This window comes from Ruditapes philippinarum, unplaced genomic scaffold (assembly GCF_026571515.1).
Source record: "Ruditapes philippinarum isolate M1 unplaced genomic scaffold, ASM2657151v2 ctg9312_1_1_1_1, whole genome shotgun sequence".
Lineage (NCBI taxonomy): Eukaryota > Metazoa > Mollusca > Bivalvia > Venerida > Veneridae > Ruditapes > Ruditapes philippinarum.
In genome coordinates, this window is record NW_026858374.1 from 33,114 (window position 1) to 51,523 (window position 18,410).

The window sequence follows — 18,410 nt, forward strand, 5'->3', positions numbered from 1 at the left end:
ATGTTTGAAATAAAAACAAACAAAAATGACGATTGATTACTAGTATTGCTTTTATTTCAAGCACTTTATAAAATTTCTTGTATTGAATAGTTTGTTTAAGCACTTGAATTCAGCAGTTGAATGTAAATCATAAGATAAATGCTATTTGAAAGTCCATTACGTCTGGTAAATAAATGTGGTTAGATATGTTGGGGTATAATATTACATAAATTTCACATTAACTGAACCTTTAAATTTCACACACACTTCCTTCTACAATGGCAATGTATTCTGTGGTTATGCAAGCAAGATGAAAACCATTAAACAGCTTATAATAATTCACCTTTGATAGTGAAACTTGTTTTGATATACATCATAATTATGGCATGAAAACAAACACGCACGTACACATTGTCTAGCGATTTATATACAAGAAATAGCATATTAATATTAGGGCTTTTCATTCAGTTTCATGCATTATTTTTATGTAAATAATGCAGTGAATTGACAAATGCAGGCATTTAATGCAATCTTTATCTTAAATGAAAAACAAGTAAAAGTCAGAAATGATAAGTGATGGGGATGTTCTATGTATCCTTAATTCTGTTATAAAGACAATGAATATACAAAATGACGTATCTAAGTTATAAGTTAATTTCATTAATTAGTCTGGCAACAAATTATTCTAAAATAAACTCATCTAAATTATTTTCAATTAATGAACAAGAGTTGACAGTTTTTATTTGCACACCGTAAAACTAAATGATATCTTATTTTAGTTTTTGACGAGTAAAAAGCCTGTAAATGTAGTTCCATCTGGCTGAATGTGAATTGGCACACTCCCTGAATTTTGGACCCATACTTCACTTCCGGCATGGACAAATACCACAACAGAATCACCGCCTGCAGTTTTTATTCCACTTTTAAACGGACACTTACTGGTGTCCATTTGAAACTCAGCGGTATTGTTAGAACCACTCGCACCATATTCTCCTCTAAAGCATATTATGTCGTCCATGATTGTGTTGTCTATTTGGTTTAATTTAGTGTTTTTGAATGCAAAATAATTGGTACTACCATAGATACGAAGCTTCGTAGTTATACCATAAAGAGTTGTCGCACTGACAGATTTGTTATTCACTCTAAGTTCTACTTCCCCATATGCGTCGGTAATTTGTATGAAATACATAAAGAGATAGACACCACTCTCTGGGGCTTTGAATATACCCGATCTATTGTCGTACCCATTCATATTATTGGTGGTAATCTCGTTAAAGACTACACGTTTATATTGTTTGACTGCCCGAGTCTTATTCGCAAGTCTTGCTGAAAAACTCACATGATGACCTGAAAGGCAAACATATTATTTATACGTATATCAAACAAAGAAAAAAACTATAAGCACACTTAACAATTCTTTTTTTACTTTGAACAGCAATCGTTTTTGATATTCACGACTATCAAAATAATCATACATTGACTGTATGTTAAGTGTTTTTCTATCTTTTTGTCACTGACGAAAAATTGCCTTTTATTCTTAAGTCAAGCGAGTATTTCTGTGCGAAAAAGCATCTGCAAATTGAATACTTACGAACTCTATCACTTCTTAGATCCAGACATTTAGGCAATTGACAGACCGAAATATCAATAAAACTCCCAGCACAAAAAATGCCGCTTGGTGTTGGAGTCGGGTTTGTGCATGTCCGAAACCGTGACTGTGAACCATTCCCGCACATGACGTCACATGAAGACCATTCTGACCACGCAGCCCAATTACCATCAACTAAAATATTTAAATTGTATTTTTTCATTACTGTAAGGTGTTCAACACGTTTTATTAAAAGGGCTTTCTAAAACCCTGCCCACTTTCCTTTGAATGAACGTTGTAACAATATTATCTCAGCAGAGGTCGTTTTTTTGAAAGTATCTAAAAATATTTCTTTGTTCACCGCAAACAAAATCTGAAGATACTGTAAAGTATACTAACCTTGATTGACAGGAATATTTATCGCAAATATGATGATAACGACAACAACTGCGACATATAGTATTATCATCATCACAAGCATAGTGATCAACAAACATTTCATCCGGTTTAGTGTATTATCGGATTGGCTAATTTTGTCTTTGATGATTTCTGCCTTTATTTCCTTTGTTCCTACCCCTTTCGTATCCAATCTTGTGTTCTCATAGATCACACTTTTGTCACTCTGCATTTTAACAAATTTACAAACACTATATTTAAATATCAAAACGGTCTAATCTACTTGCTAGACTAAATAAAATCATAGATACATTGGCTCTTATACAGGACAAATATTAATTTAGAGTTAAGTTTAAAACTTCCGTGTTTAAGATTTTTCACCAAACAAATACTTGTATGATGCACATATGTAAAATGATGTACTTTTGTAGTTTAATATGTGTATCCATGAGATCAGATCTAAAGAAAAGACTCTAAGAGTAATATAAGTAAATGCAACAAATAAGATGGCGTGCTTGGCTACGGCTTCAGTTTTTAACTTCAAACATGTTGGTTAATCTTTATTGATTTGTTATGCTGTTTAGATTCATATTTTCAGTATCGCTTTTTGCCCTACTCATTATGCACAAGCACGAAATGTTACTTCCGATTCTTAGTAAATTATTGTAATTTAAAAACAGTCTCAATGTATAGTGAAAAACTCAATGAGGATTTACGGCAATTCAAACAATAGACAGAACAAAACATTACGTTCCAGGCCATTAATAAAATAATCAGAGATAAATGTCTTCCAAACCAATTGGTTAAAAGTTTTAAACTATGGCCATAACTTGATCATGATAGTATGTCCATTCTTATTAATAAACATTGACAATAACATTTACCTCTGATTACGGAGAATAGCATGGGATAACAATTATTTAATCTGAAACAAAAGATTATAAACTTCTTTTCTTTTCATTGTCTCACAGTAATTCGTCAAATACAGAACTAGTTAGGACATTCTTCAGCTTTCGATACCATATTAGATATCCCCAGCAAACTTTAAGCATTTTTCTAAGATAAATAAGCAATTATCATAGTATAGTATTGCAAGCAGTATAAAAGTGAACTACCGGTTAGAACACCAGCAACATTCTGGAGGGCCGTGGCCATTCAATTATGCCATTGTGGAAGACATGAATAAACCTTTAATATTAAATTTCTTAGTTTAACATTTTAATGTGTTAAATTTCCATGCATTTTAAGGAAATTATGTTTATACATCAGATAATCAAAGTATTCACTCAGGATGAATAAGTCTAACTAATGTTTCAACTTTTCTCTATTTTATGTAAATTTGTTGGGAAAATTCAAAGTTCTTTAAAAGTTATCTCAGAGAACAGTTTTTAGGGATACCCAGACAAACAAACCTAAACTAAAGAGGAGATAACTCTTGAAATAAATATGCTAGAATTATGAACATCGTTATACATGATGTGAGTGGTGACAAAGAACAATTATCTTCAGTCTAAAGTAGATACCATTTATAGTAACAAAGAAGAAAAGAATTTCTAGAAAAAATCTTAAGTTCAAGGGGGACATAATTCTGGAAATAGTAAAGCTAGAAGTCGCACACATCATTTGAGTAATAATAAGGAACATATACTTGTCTGAAGCAGATACATTAAGTGACAAAGAGGTTATAGAAAGCAAACAACATTTATTTCATGAAAGTCTAAGTTCAATGATGATAATTCTGATAATATTGGTGCTAGAATTATGAACCCTGTAACATATGATGTGAGTGATGATAAGAAACACATATTTAAAGTTTGAAGTAGATCCACCCAGAAATAAAGAAGTTATTAAAAACATGAAAATTCTAAGTTCATCGTGGTAAATCAATACATTTTGATGCTAGAATTGTGAACCTCGACGTGAATAATTGGTTAATCAGTAGGGGACTAAGAAAAAGTTCAAACACTTAGCTATAGAAAATAAATGACGGAGCACATGTGATTACTAATATTGTAAACGGACCTGGACTTCTCTCGGGTATTGTGGTTAATTTGGTACACTTTGCGCGTTACGTTGTTGATTTTCTTTTTGTTTCTGGAATAAGTTTAAACATATTTTTACTTTATTTACTTTACAAAATAAATGTATCAACAATGTATTACCCTAAAATTCGATAGTAAGACTGTCTCGATAATGTGCCACCAACTGAATTAAAAAACAAAATACATCAATGTCACGAAATTGTAAAGTTTCAATTTGAAAGCTAAAATCAACTAAATCATATACCGGCAAATTAATGATTTTAAGCTGTTTTGCTTATAATAGACATTAACTTGATCGCTATTGTTATCGTTTTTAACTTGTTTAAATAAAATGCGTTATTACACAACAGCTGTTTGTAGCACAAATAAAAAATCACGGTCCATGCCCGAGAAAAAAGTAACCAATGAACGATCACCTGATTGCTATCCCTTTCTCTGTCGACACAACTTCTCTCTTCCCCTCGGTACGTGTATGTCGTTGAGAAGACACGGGGCATCGACAGAAGATTTGAAGACTGGGGACGGCGAAAAAAGATCGGAACTTATGCTGCGGACCAGCTGCCGATGTGCTGACTAAAGACGAGGGGAGTGGCCCTACAAAGTAGGCGCTTTGGTCGACGAGGATGGTGTGCTAAGATGCGTGAGCCCTCAGCACGGTTAGACAGCTTGAACGGCAGGCCGTTTGCTGGCACCAACAGCCCTTTTCAGGGCTACCCTTTCGTATTGTCACAGGTTACTGTATATTAAGGTTCTCATTGACCGCCGTACAGTGACCTACTTTTGGCTCAAAATTCATATCTTTGGCTAATACTCCGTGGAAATTGCACGGAGGTAAATTATCCCCACTTTGTGCTCCTAAATTAACTCTTTAATGGTATGACTGGTGACATGTCCGGGGTCTGTACTCGACAGCGAAAGCTGCATTTTGTGCTCGAAAGGGCGGATGAACCTTTATTAAGCATAGACTACATACATACATACATACATACATACATACATACATACATACATACATACATACATACATACATACATACATACATACATACATACATACATACATACATACATACATACATACATACATACATACATACATACAATACATACATACATACATACATACATACATACATACATACATACATACATACATACATACATACATACATACATCTGTCGACACAATAAGTAAACCCCAGAAAAAGTGATCTATTCAATGGACATGCTCGGGAGTACGGGTATCTAATACCCGTTAACGCACTGAGCATGCTTAAGTATATTACTCTGACACATTTTCAACAGAAAGGTCCCCAAATTATGATACAACCTTATTTATCTTATGTAAGGTGTTGTGATATTGTTTACCATTCGTGACAACCACAATGTATGTTATGAATATTATAAAAAAATAAATAAAATTGTGAAAATGACAATCATTTTATGTTGAATGAAATCATTGCTTTTACTTTCCAACTTCCTTCCATGTTATTCATTTGTGGCAATCATTTATATTTACGAACGTTACCATGTTGAAATTGGGAAGAAAAGCGGTAAACTATCGTTCGTGTGTATGTTTGTCTCATGTACGAATATCTACTTTTTATTTACTTTCCATAGAAAATGACATTGTTTTGTCAGTTAAAAAAGGACAAATGAAAGAAAACAGTTTAAAAAAGTTAAAAACGACAAATAACCGACAAACAACCGTTTATGGAAGGGCACCTAAGGTCTTCCTCCACCAGTAAAGCTGGAACGTCGCCATATGACATTTACTGTGTCGGTGTGACGTAAAACCCAATCAAGTAAATAAACAAACAAAACAAGTTTAATGTTATTATTTGCAAGAATGCTCCTAGGCCTGACATTAATGTAACAAGGTGTCAAAACTGTCACTATCGGTTTATTGTATAAAATAAATTTTAGAGTGGTTTAATGTTGCTTTCTGCACATTTATTTTGTGAAGAATTGAATTCTTAATTTACAGGTGAATCATGTAGTATTGACAGATTAAACGTTATAACTTACTTTATAGAATTACTTGCAGGTTAAGATACATATTGTTTGTTCATACAAAATGACTTAAATAGACCATGGTCATGAAATATATAAACAATGATAAGAATATACACAATTGAGACCACCCCGCAATTAAGACCATTTTGGTCCAGTACCGTTTGTGGTCTTAATAAAGGGTTTTTACTGTAAAAGATTTTTTTCACACAAAAGTACAATTATTTAAGAAATATATTATCACATAAAAAAAGACAGTGAAAAGGTACACATGTATACATTTTAGAAAGTTAAGGGAAGTACTGATCACACTTTCACAATTGATTATCAACAAACATACAAATATTTATCAAAATTTAGGTATTACAGCCATATTTATGCAGTATTACACTTAGATAATGGGTAAACTGTTGAAAACTAATCACAATTGAAAACAGAGCATTTCAAAACAAAGACAAAAAATGAGTTCAAGCGTTAGAAATAATTATAAAAATAACATTAACCTTCCATGCTGATATATGAACCAATCTTAAATGTCAGTTCATCAACATTAGACGACGTCGTCACGTATTAGATATCTTATCATGCATTTTTATCCAGATTTTCTTAAATCTATATATAACCTATAGGTATTTTGAATAACCGTTTCTATGCTCTTTATATGTTTGATTGTTACTTTTTGTTCTGTATTTATTCCCTAATCTTCCTTCAGTAAAATACCAGTGAAAGCGCCTGAAGTAAATGAATGAAAGTAACTATATCGCCATCCCGCATTCTGAATCCAAACTTGACTCCCTGCATGCATATATGTAATAATTGAATCACCACCTTTTGCTCGTACCCCTCCTTTGTATGGACAACTGTCCATAAATTGTTGTAATCCAACAATGGAAGAACCGGTTAAAAGATGCTTACTTTCTCTTAAGCAACTTATTTTCTCTACGGTTGCATTATCTGGCCTGTTTATGTTTGTACTTTGGAATACGACAGAATTATTGTTACTAAAGACAGAAATATCTACATACATACTGGAAAGTGTTGTCTTACTGATGGATTTGTTATTCAGTTGTAGTTCTATCTTACCAAATTCACCGTCAATTTCAATGAAATATATAAACAGATAAACACCACTCACTGGAGCTTTGAAAATGCCTGAACTAATATCGTACCCATTCATGTTATTGTACGTAATCTCGTCAAACACGACGGGTTCATGCTCATTAAATGACGGGGGTCTGTATACTTTATTAGTCAGTCTTGCAGAAAAAGTACTCCTATAACCTGAAAGACACACCTTAAATATTTTAATAGCTTTTCTTAATTCAATTGAAATGAAGACAGGAAGTCAATTTATACTGCAAAATAAAATAGCTCTCGGTTACAAGGACATTTTGCATACTTATTTAAGCAAATTATGGCTGTATTTTATATCAAAGTACGCAATGTTCCTTCTATATATTGGCGAAACAATGATTTTAAAAGTCCATTTACACGAAACCAGTATCTGGTGTGTCCGCATCGTATATAGATTTACTATGAAGTGTTTCTAAATATTTTTTTCTCCCAAATAAACAGATCACATTAACTTCTACAATTTGAATCTTACTTTTCATGTCATTAACCCTGCCATGACATTTTGGCAGCTGACACGTCGCAATATCTGTATCATATCCAGTACAAAAACGTCCGTTTGATGTGGGTGTCGGTTTTGTGCATGTCCGGAAACGTGATTTTGATCCACTTCCGCATGTGACGTCACATGAAGACCAGTCAGACCACTGGGCCCAGTTCCCGTCAACTGAAAAGTGCGAATAATTTTCAAGCTGCGTCCTTGTACCACAATAGTTATCTTCGATATTATGGCCTAATAATCTAAATTCCTCAAAGTCTAACAGAACAATATCAAAGTAAACTATACTTTCGTTGCAATGGATATAGGTGTCACCCCGGTATAGAATAAGGTCCGGTCCGTTGTAGTATAGAAAATCTTTGATAAGACAGTTAAACCTGATAATAGTAACACATATTTAAAGTTCTTAAAAAGTTGAAGGGTTGACATTATTCACATGTGTGTTAATTGACTAAATTAGCACTGACGTTTACGTTATCGTAAGCGGATATCTTTGTCAGATATATAGTATCAAAAACTGTAAAATTATTTGGCAGACATCTTTAGGCAAACAAAAAATGATGTCATGTGAGTTAGTTTAGAGGTTAATGTACTTACCTTGGTTTATGGGTGCATATATCACAAATGTGGTAATTATACCAATAACTGCAGCGTACATTAAAATCATCATCACAAGTGCTGTGTACATTAAACATTTTATCCGAGATAACCTATTGTCAGAAAGGCAATTTTCGTCTTCTACACTCGCCCTTTTAGCATCAGTTCCTATCCTTACAGTACCGGTATTTAACACAGTGTTTTCGTAGACCACAATCTCCTCGCGTTGCATTATAAACACTTTGTGAGCAATGGAGAACTAGATTTTAAGTTGACGGTTAGAGTCCAAACTTTACTTGTATCGAATAGAATATTATAATACTAGTATACCGTTTCAAATGAATGAAAATCTAAAAACTTCCTTGTTAGGTGAATTTACCTACACATGAACAGCAGTTATTAATCGAGTAATGCACACGCATTATAATAGTACAGTTGAATAGCGATGATTCAATGTTAGGAGTTCAAGTTTTCCACCGTGGCAACGCTTCCTGAAGGCACTGTAGACACGTGCCTACACTTTTTCGCTGAAATGATAGATATAATGAATATAAAATGCAATAAGGATAATGGCGTCCAGATATGTAGAAAATGATCAATAGTCATATTCGAAAACAAGTCCGTAATTGAGTTTTATCTTATTTTATAACGAAAGCGATGCCTTTTGGATGAAGCATTGACATCTTGTCTGTCATACCATTTTCCCTTGAGGTATTCATAATTTTATTTTTTGTATGTTAGCTCGTGGGTTCTCTAACGTTGAACAAAACACATAGTAGTGACGAAACCAAACAAGGTCATAAAGTCGATTTCAAATAAACGTGAAACATACTCTGTGTTAATACATCTCGGTAACGATTTAAGTATGTATTGTAACTACATTGTATATACACAAGTAAAATCTTCGTATACACAGCAAAATCTTTATTAGCACAGTGGTAAAGCGTTTGCCTTTTGAACTAGCGATGCGATTCATTCTTTTTTTCTCCCTTTTTTAAAATTACTTCACGCAAAATTGTTCATTCAAACTGAATATATATTTGAGAGTGAATAGTTCTTCCGGATTCTTTTGTTGACTTTGCGATCAGAATGACGAGCTGTTTTATTTGCGTAGAAACCGTACTTATTGAATTACTGGAGGTATGAAATAGAGAAAAACAGAATCCCTTAAGAAAGCCAACACGGCAAAATTGAAAATGTTGCAGGTTGGGTGTGATTAAGTCTGTTCATGGGCGGTAGTGATACATGTAATTGCAAGCTGCCTTCAACGACACGTTAGTGCCACATTGAAGTTTACTTTGTCTACTTTACGTTAACAATCAGTTTTATGTATTTTGTTTCACCATAAACATTAAATCGAGAATTTCATTTATAAATATTGGGTCATTATATCTTATTGATAAAATACATCAAACGCTGTTTGTGTGACAACAGATATTTTATCACAAGTTATTATTTTACTGTGTGTTCCTTTGACTCCTAGGTGTCTTACCGATTGTCCTATGACTATGTATCAAGGTGTTTTGCGACTGCTTTTAGTTAATGACCCTCTTTCTTTTTGATCATTGTTTTCATTTTCTTTCTAATTACATTTTTAGACAATCTTAATAATCACTTTAAAAGATATAAGCCTTTTTGTCGCTATGCGAATGAATTTTGATGTTTACTAAAACTTTTGCATACATTTGTTTTTATTGCATAGTTCTAGATTCATATATCGTTACTCCAACGATATACATGTTCCGCAAATGGCTCCTTTTTGCAAAAATGTCACTAACAATAGTTTTGCGCTAAGTTAGTTATAAGTAGAAACATATTTATATTGATAGAACATCTTTTAATGTTATCAAAATGCTGCAATAATAATGTATTCTCTTCCTGCTGAACATGCCTAAAATACCTCAGAATGCAGCTATGCCAATGTAGAATTTCAAAAAAATCGGGGAAGCATGCCCTCGGACTCCCCAATTACACTAGTGCCTACACATTGGTTAAATTATTATCTAGATAATTAATGAAAGTTTTAAGAGCAGTGTAAAATGTTTATTTGGAGGAAGTTTACAGATCACAAGTATCCGAGAAATTTAACTAGAAAGTTTGTTTCTGATACTCCTTTAGATTATTTTAGATAGATGTTAATCAAGATTCAAGTAATATTTTACATATAATGTGGGATTAATGACAGATTTTTCAGTATTAACGACTAAATTTCTACTGCAGTAAATTTATGCATATTTTGACCACTTAATGGTAATTTACGTGGTTTGTAAGTGCCATTGATAACGTGTAAATTGCTTCCTTTTGGTTACTTCACAATATTACACATTCAAATACATTTTCAAAATTTTCATGAAAAGTAGCATGAATCTGGAGGCGTGCTGCTTTAAGTGCATCATTTCAATCTGCAATTAATAAAGTCAAAACTAAGTCAGACACACATTATTAGAAAACATTTATAGTAAAAAATAGTGATAATAATAAAAAATGTAAGAATATAATGATCGTATCTTGTATATATAATACACATGAACCGTACCAAAATTGATTTAATAAATAGTTTTGAACATATTTCTAAATATTGACAACTTTGTTTTCCTTTTCCTTCTAAAAGTCAGTGGTATGGAATTAAATATGGTAAGTAAATATCGGACATTTTACACTTTTCAGAAATATCATTTATATTATTATACTAATTTTAGAGCGGCAAATGAGATGAAATTGTGTCTTGTATCTTTGAACTTTCGACCAGTAAAACTCCTGTGAATGTAGTACCATCTGGCTGAATGTGGATGGGCAGTCTCCCTGAATTTTGGACCCAGACTTCACTTCCTGCATTGACAAATATCACAACAGAATTACCACCTGCCGTTTTTATTTCACTTTCAAAAGGACATGTTTTGATATCTATTTCTATTTTATCAATTTTGTTAAAACCAGCTGCACTATAACGTCCTCTGAAACATCTTATTTCGTCCATAACTGAGTTTTCTGTTTGGTTTAAATTTATGTTTTTGAATACAAAAGAATTGTCTCTACCAGTTATGTAAATCTCCGTAAATATACCATAAAGAGTTGTCGCACTGACAGATTTGTTATTCATTCTCAGTTCTACTTCCCCATATGCGTCGGTAATTTGTATGAAATACATAAAAAGATAAACGCCACTCACTGGGGCTTTGAATATACCCGATCTATTGTCGTATCCACTCATGTAATTAGTCGTAACCTCGTTAAACACTACACGTTTATCTTGGTTTACTGCCGGCGCCCTGTTCGAAAGTCTTGTGGAAAAACTTACATGATGTCCTGAAAGATACGCATCAGATATTTATATCGCAAACAGAAAAAGAAGCAAACTCAAAGTTTTTAGTTCACTTTATGTTATCCGCAAACAAGTAAAGTATTGATATTAATAGTCATGACCTATAAAATTATGACATGTTTTAAGGTAAAATGTGTTAAGGACAGTCATTGAAATAACGATCCCTTTATTCAGTAGTCAATACATCTTAAAGTTTGAGATAAACATCTCCTCAAAAAGGCAAAAACAACTTACGAATAATGTCACTGCTGTCAACCAAACATTCAGGCAATTGGCAGGCTGAAATATCTGTAACTTTTCCAGCACAATGAATACCGTTTGCTGTTGGTGTCGGTTTTGTGCATGTCCGAGACCTGGACTGTGAACCATACCCACACGTGACGTCACAAGAAGACCACTGCAACCAAGCAGACCAGTTCCCGTCAACTAAAATATTCAAGTTGTATGTTTTACACACACATATATATATTTGTAATATTTGTAAGTAGGTCAAACTCTATTAAATGGCTTTCTACCCCTCCCCCACACACCTTTCACGTGGTAATTAATATATACGCTGTATGTATATACTTAGTAAAGAATGTAATGAAAATCTTTATACATATTTTTTATCACCAATGCGAACAAAATAAGCTGAAGTTATTGTAAGTATACTAACCTTGATTGACAGGAATATTTATCGAAAATATGATGATAAAGACAAAAACTGCGACATAAAGTATTATCATCATCACAAGCATAGTGATCACCAAATATGTCATCCGATTTAAGACATTATCGGAATGGCTCGTTTTGTCTTTGATGACTTCCATTTTTGTTTCGTTTGTTCCTATCCCTTTTGTATTTAATCTTGTGTTCTCATACATCACATTTTTGTCACTCTGCATTTTAGCAAATTTACTATCAAAGCCTGTTACTTTATTTTAAAATTTATATCTTTATAGACTTGGTAAAATTAGAGATAAATTGGCTGATGAACAAGTCACAGTTTAATACGCAGAATAAAGTTTTAAAACTTCCGTGTTTTAGACTTTACCTAACTCATGCTTGACTGCGTGAATGTTGGTGTTAACTCTAAGAATGTATACGAATTGTTACCCAAAACTGTGATGTTTATCAAAAACCTATGCATAAATAATGAAGACTACAAAATAGTGTAATGCATATGTAACATTTTGTACTATTACCGGTATTAAGTCTAAAATGCGTAGCTGTGGGCATTGCATTTTCTGAGGAAAAAAATCCTTCTTTAAGTCAATGTAATAGAATGTGGCTCGGCTATGAGGTTGCATGACTTGTATAGAGATACCCTAAGCAATTCTACGTATGAATCATATCCTAGATCATATTAGATTTGTTTAGGACCACCTGAGGATAATTTCTGTGGGAAATGTTCTATGATAGTAATTATAGCCTTTTCCGAAAAGAGTTTACAATGAACGTGTCTGTTATATTTAACACACATGCCATGAGTTATACGTTAACAGAATGACATCTTCCGGAGCACAATATTTAAGTATTGTTTTTAATGGGGTTTTAACTGTATAATATAATGACATTTTGTATGTTACTGAATCAGGGTCACTTCGCTGTGAAAAATGATGAAATATTTTAAAGTCATTAGCAATAAACCTTTCCTTAGGAGTAAGCACTAGCAGTTTCTGTGCACAAGAATGTGTCAAGCACTGGTGAACTGCTTGACAACTTATCGTGGAACGTTGCAGTGTCTGAATAGCCCCCGTTACCTCCCATATAAGATTATAAAGGGTAAAATTAGATTGTTTCTATACTTTTATTGTTTATTTCCGAAAGAAATTTATGACCATTAGAATGTACCTCTTACTTAACACGCATGAAAACCCTGTTTCAACAGGATTCGTAAAGATTTAGTTCAGGCGCCATTCGGTCATAGTGGTATATACAAAAATATTTCTTACATATATGTCTATTTTAGAATTATTCGTTTTCAAAATTCAACTACAGTTTTTTATCGAATGTATAGATTTAAACTTTTTAAATGGAAACATATAAAACACACACCCACACAAAAACAATCAACGTCTGGGACTCATATTTATCCGATATATGTCGACTATTTGAAATATACTAAGCTCATTTGTGATGTCAAAGCTCAACGTTTGTGATAACAAATTTCAGAGATAATTGGATTATAAATTTCTTTCTTCATGCTTTTCGAATTCCAAGACCAAAGATTGAATTATAACATTCACGCTTTATCCAATTCCGTCGAATCAGAAGATAAGAATATCCGATAATGACATAAAAATCGCCTTACAACAGTCATTCATTGTGCAGTTTGAATTTCAAGATCAAACACCACACTTAGAGCACTTCGGAATAAAGAAAAGTTTTATTTCGTTTGTTATAATTTATGGCCGCATTTAAGAATCATAGATCATTATGTGTGAGTGCTAAGACTAGTTATATATTTTTTGTCAAGTGATTTAACATACATTTTTCAAGTATTCGTAATTTCCACCATATTATATCCCTTTTTTACAAATGAAAAATTTTACAATAAAATTTAGATATTAAATCCGTGATGTTAAGCAACCATTTTGTACTCTCATACATATATTCATAATTATGTTGAATTATAAACAAGAGTTTTTCTACACTTGTTGATATATCAAATACTGGACAGTAGAAATGTTTTCAGTAAAGTATTTATTTTATTACTATTATTTCCTTCATCGTTGTCATAATCCATAAAATTCAATCTTACAATTAATAAGAATTTCTTCACAAAGCTTTTGTCATGCTTATCATAATCAATTCATGCATAAGTAATGAAGACTACAAAAAATTAATATCGCAGTATCGCTGAGCAAAAGAATTAAATCAGGAAGAGATATTAATATAAAATCAAAGCTCGCTAAAATGCATACATGGTGACACGAACATAACAGTGTGGCTCTGCATGCACTATCAAATGCACGCACACGACACAAGAATAACAAGTTGGTAGTCCAGTTCAAACGTCCTAATATGCACGTATGGTGACGTAAGCATAACAATTTTGCAGTTCAACCACCTAACATGCACACATTGTGACGTAAGCATAACAAGTTTAAGAGGGCCAACATTCACGCATTGAAGCGTAAGCATAACAATTTGGCAGTTCAAGAACCCTACATCACACAGTGTGGCGTATGCATAACAAATTAACAGTTCGAGATGGCTTACATGTTCTAATACATGAACATACCCACATTGTTACAGCATTTAATGACGTCTTCATGTGTCACGGTTGATTTTAAGCCGCTTTTACATTTACCAGCGTTAATATGTAACGCAATGTCACAATTCAATCAAATCATTTAATTATTAAAAGCGCTATCTTTATTTTTTGATAGGAGCGAAAGGAAAACAGCGTTGATGATAATAGTGCATAATAAGAAAAACGCCATTGCAATTAAATCAATGCCTGAACTGATGTGTTGCCACGTTATTTCAGGTTCATTTATGCTCGCTTTATTCTCGGCTGGAATGCTACATTCATCCTTAATGTCCACTGGTTTAACTTTGTTGTTTATATCTATCTTCTCTCCGAACTTACAAGGGAAACATAATAATATTCTGAATGTACTTCGTAGACAAGCTGGTACTTGGCTTGTCTTAAAATAAATACTCAGATTCAGTAAGGTTACCACGGTCATGAGCGTGCTCAAGATCAAAAGAATCATCAAATAGTAGCTTAGAATCGGCACCGGTTCTGACGTCTTGGGAAGATTATCTCCAACAAGGGTCATGAAGACAGCTAGAGCTAGTAACACTGTAACGGAATACCCAACTCTCTCACCTGATTCAGCTGGTAGTATGAACACTAGAATATTTATTATAGACATAAAGACTATAGGAAGAACAACATTAACAATAAGGAACTCGGGCTTGCGTTTGATTGTGAATATGAAATGTAATGTATCGGATGTGTAATGTTCGCCGGCTGTTCTTTGTACCCTGGTATTTTCCAAATCCCATTCGCCATTTTCTGTGAAGAAATCAAGCAGCACTTCATCAGCGGTAGGGTGTAAGTATACTTCTGTACCAACGTAGCTCCATACGTTAAACGATAAAATACATATCTGTAACAATAGATGCAGTATTGTTATATAATAAATTACATTTGATCTGATTAATTAGAAAGAGCTGAAATCAATAGATTGGTACGATTGACAAATGAAAGCGAAATTTTAAGTAGTTTAACGCATAATGTTATTTTACCTATTTGAATAAAGAATGCTCTTTCTTATATGTTTTATATGTTATGTGTTGTAGAAATTGTTATGCACCATTTATTTTACAGATGCTTCTATGGGAAATCCTAAAACTAAAATGGATATAACTAACCTGAGTATCAAACGGGTAAAATGTGACGTCAGCATTGCAAGAGGTGTCAAAAACAGCTCCTGGTACAAATGTTGTATGCCCGGAGTTATATATCCTAATTGTCATCCAGTCATCTCCAAGGTCAGACAGCTTTGTGTACGGATTTGTGAGAACCAGTTTTGGATACCATACGTCGGATAACCTAAATAATGCTGAGTATGCCATTCCATAGTCTTTTGGATCCCAGGTAATGATTTGATCGTTCCATCCTAGTATAAGAAGACCATACACTGAAAACTTTGCTGCGACTTCGTTAAATTCTTGAATTGTTAATAAATAAAAAGAGACGGTGACGACTACCGGATGACTCTGATCTGACACTGGGCGTTGTCGGGCGTCATACCCGTCCAGTACATCGCGCATCAGGTCAACTGAATTGTTGTATGAAACACAATATGATATTCTTACTGATGATAAACACAGTAGTATAATGACAGCAACATGAACATATCTCATCCTGTCCGAATAAGAAGCCTTTTAAAACTGACAGTACAAATATTGTTAAAATATTTATAATACCAACTAAAATATGTTTGTATCCGTGCTTCTTTGTTGAAGTTCTAATGCCTTTTATTCAATATTATGTTGAAAATATAATTATTTGTCAAACAATTTGGACAAAATCCATGAAATGTTTATCATAACAAGTACACACTACCGTTAATAATTTCTCAAAGAAGTGCATTACGTTGATATGTGGCAACCTCTAACTTTCAAAATATCTATTGGGATTTAAAATTTAAAGGTTACGGACAAAATGTCTTACTATTGTAGTTTTATCGGTTTTCAAAAACGCTTCTATTGAAGTGAAAGGAGTTATTTTGTAATCGGATTGTTGTTCAAAAACTGTTCATTGTATGAAAAAAAAGAATTTATAGATAAATATTAGTAAATACAGGTAATTTAAGACGCATAGAAATGAATGGTTTAATTTGAGTACATCTTCGCACAGCAATAGAAAGCATATTGATTTATAGCCTAATTAAAAAGAAGTAAATACACTAATGAGAATAATGGACATTTTTTTCAGCGTGAGATATTTTTTGAACTTTTAGTAGATGTAGTTAACAAAATATATATGACAAAATATAGAAGGTAAGAAAAGCTATTATCAAACGGGATAATTGAAACTCTACAGTATTAAAAGAAAGGCTTGTACATTTTCATAAAATATCTGCTTTTCGTATGGTCATCCACACCGCCAAGAAACAAACAAACAAACATGTAAATACTACTGTATGCTGGACAAAAAAAATACTTTAAAAAAATCAAATAGTAGGCACTGGGAAAGATTCGATCGCCACTGTCTATCGAGTGTTGATTCAGGTTTCAAAATAAAGTTCGCCAGTTAAATAAATCGATCAGTAATGTTAATACTGCCAGCGGAGATAATTGTTTAAACAGTTATTATTACATTAAGGCGTAGACTTATCGGAATTGTTTCTCTTTAATGCGGCTTTTAAAGAATAACTAGAGAAATATTTTATAAAAATAAATTTCTATTTTGCCATGCAAGTAGGAACTCGTGCAATATTGTACGTATATACAAGCAAAATTAGGTTCAATATGTGCCAAGGCAATAGGTGAATTACGTACATAAAACATATGAAAATTTAATCTTTAATATTACATATATTCAGACTTATGGTCTTATTAGGATAAAATATTATAACATCAGTTTATAGTAATATTTGAAGGTTATAATAAAATTGTTTAAACATGTTCATACGTAAAAATGTAAATAAAGTGGTCATGAAATATATACCTTGATAATTATATCCATAACTAAGACCATCCGCAATTAATACCCCTTAAGTCCAGTCCCTTTGTTGGTCTTAACAGTGGGTTTTCACTGTATATATAAAACGTGTTTGCAAGTAAATGTCCTGATGAACGGCAGCAAGCTAGAATATTGCTTGTTGCTTGCATGCAGCAGGTGCAGCAGATGCACGGCTATTCAGCATGAGTAATCGCTGGTGTATGATACACGATTTCAGCGCAGTATGAGCGAGGCGATAGCGCCGTGAAAGCGCTAAGAACGAAGTAGAAGCGCGGTCCGAACGCAGACAATCGCTGTAAGAACGCAGTACAAGGCCGTGGAAGCTCCGTAGCAACGCAGTGATTGCCGTGAGGACGTCGTGAAGTCTCCATGTCATCAAAAATTTCAGATTTGTCTTGCGAGCTCGTGATGCTTCCTAAATCAATAAACGCCGTGCAAACGCAGAAGAAGCGCAGTCTAGTGTGACAGGGTCTTTACAAATATTAGTTCTACTGAAACACAGACGAAACGCCTTTGTTTTTTGTTGTTGTTTTTTATTGTTTTTTACGGTGGGGCTTTGTTGTTGTTGTTCTTCTTCTTGTTGTTATCAAAGTATACTGGCACATGAAGTCATATTTTCAATAAGACGTAGATACAATACGGTTTTAATTATG

General features: G+C 33.2%; 4 protein-coding genes across 4 annotated transcripts; all 4 read right to left on the bottom strand.

Annotated features, from left to right (window-relative positions):
- Nucleotides 1–384: 384 nt before the first annotated feature.
- Nucleotides 385–2,292, bottom strand: LOC132753005 (uncharacterized). The gene is made up of 3 exons (XM_060743416.1): nt 1,967–2,292; nt 1,571–1,762; nt 385–1,326 (listed from the first exon to the last, which is right to left on the bottom strand). The coding sequence occupies exons 1-3, from the start codon at nt 2,193–2,195 to the stop codon at nt 755–757; spliced, it is 993 nt and encodes a 330-aa protein (XP_060599399.1). The 5' UTR covers nt 2,196–2,292; the 3' UTR covers nt 385–754.
- Nucleotides 2,293–5,456: 3,164 nt separating this feature from the next.
- Nucleotides 5,457–8,876, bottom strand: LOC132753006 (uncharacterized). Its single transcript, XM_060743417.1, has 3 exons — nt 8,246–8,876; nt 7,625–7,816; nt 5,457–7,299 (listed from the first exon to the last, which is right to left on the bottom strand). Exons 1-3 carry the CDS (start codon nt 8,475–8,477, stop codon nt 6,716–6,718), a joined length of 1,008 nt encoding a protein of 335 aa, XP_060599400.1. The 5' UTR covers nt 8,478–8,876; the 3' UTR covers nt 5,457–6,715.
- A 1,599-nt stretch (nt 8,877–10,475) lies between these two features.
- Nucleotides 10,476–12,532, bottom strand: LOC132753007 (uncharacterized). The gene is made up of 3 exons (XM_060743418.1): nt 12,226–12,532; nt 11,802–11,993; nt 10,476–11,551 (listed from the first exon to the last, which is right to left on the bottom strand). Exons 1-3 carry the CDS (start codon nt 12,452–12,454, stop codon nt 10,941–10,943), a joined length of 1,032 nt encoding a protein of 343 aa, XP_060599401.1. The 5' UTR covers nt 12,455–12,532; the 3' UTR covers nt 10,476–10,940.
- Nucleotides 12,533–14,279: 1,747 nt separating this feature from the next.
- LOC132753008 (neuronal acetylcholine receptor subunit alpha-6-like) lies at nt 14,280–16,708 on the bottom strand. The gene is made up of 2 exons (XM_060743419.1): nt 15,939–16,708; nt 14,280–15,673 (listed from the first exon to the last, which is right to left on the bottom strand). Exons 1-2 carry the CDS (start codon nt 16,431–16,433, stop codon nt 14,909–14,911), a joined length of 1,260 nt encoding a protein of 419 aa, XP_060599402.1. The 5' UTR covers nt 16,434–16,708; the 3' UTR covers nt 14,280–14,908.
- Between the last annotated feature and the right edge of the window lie 1,702 nt (nt 16,709–18,410).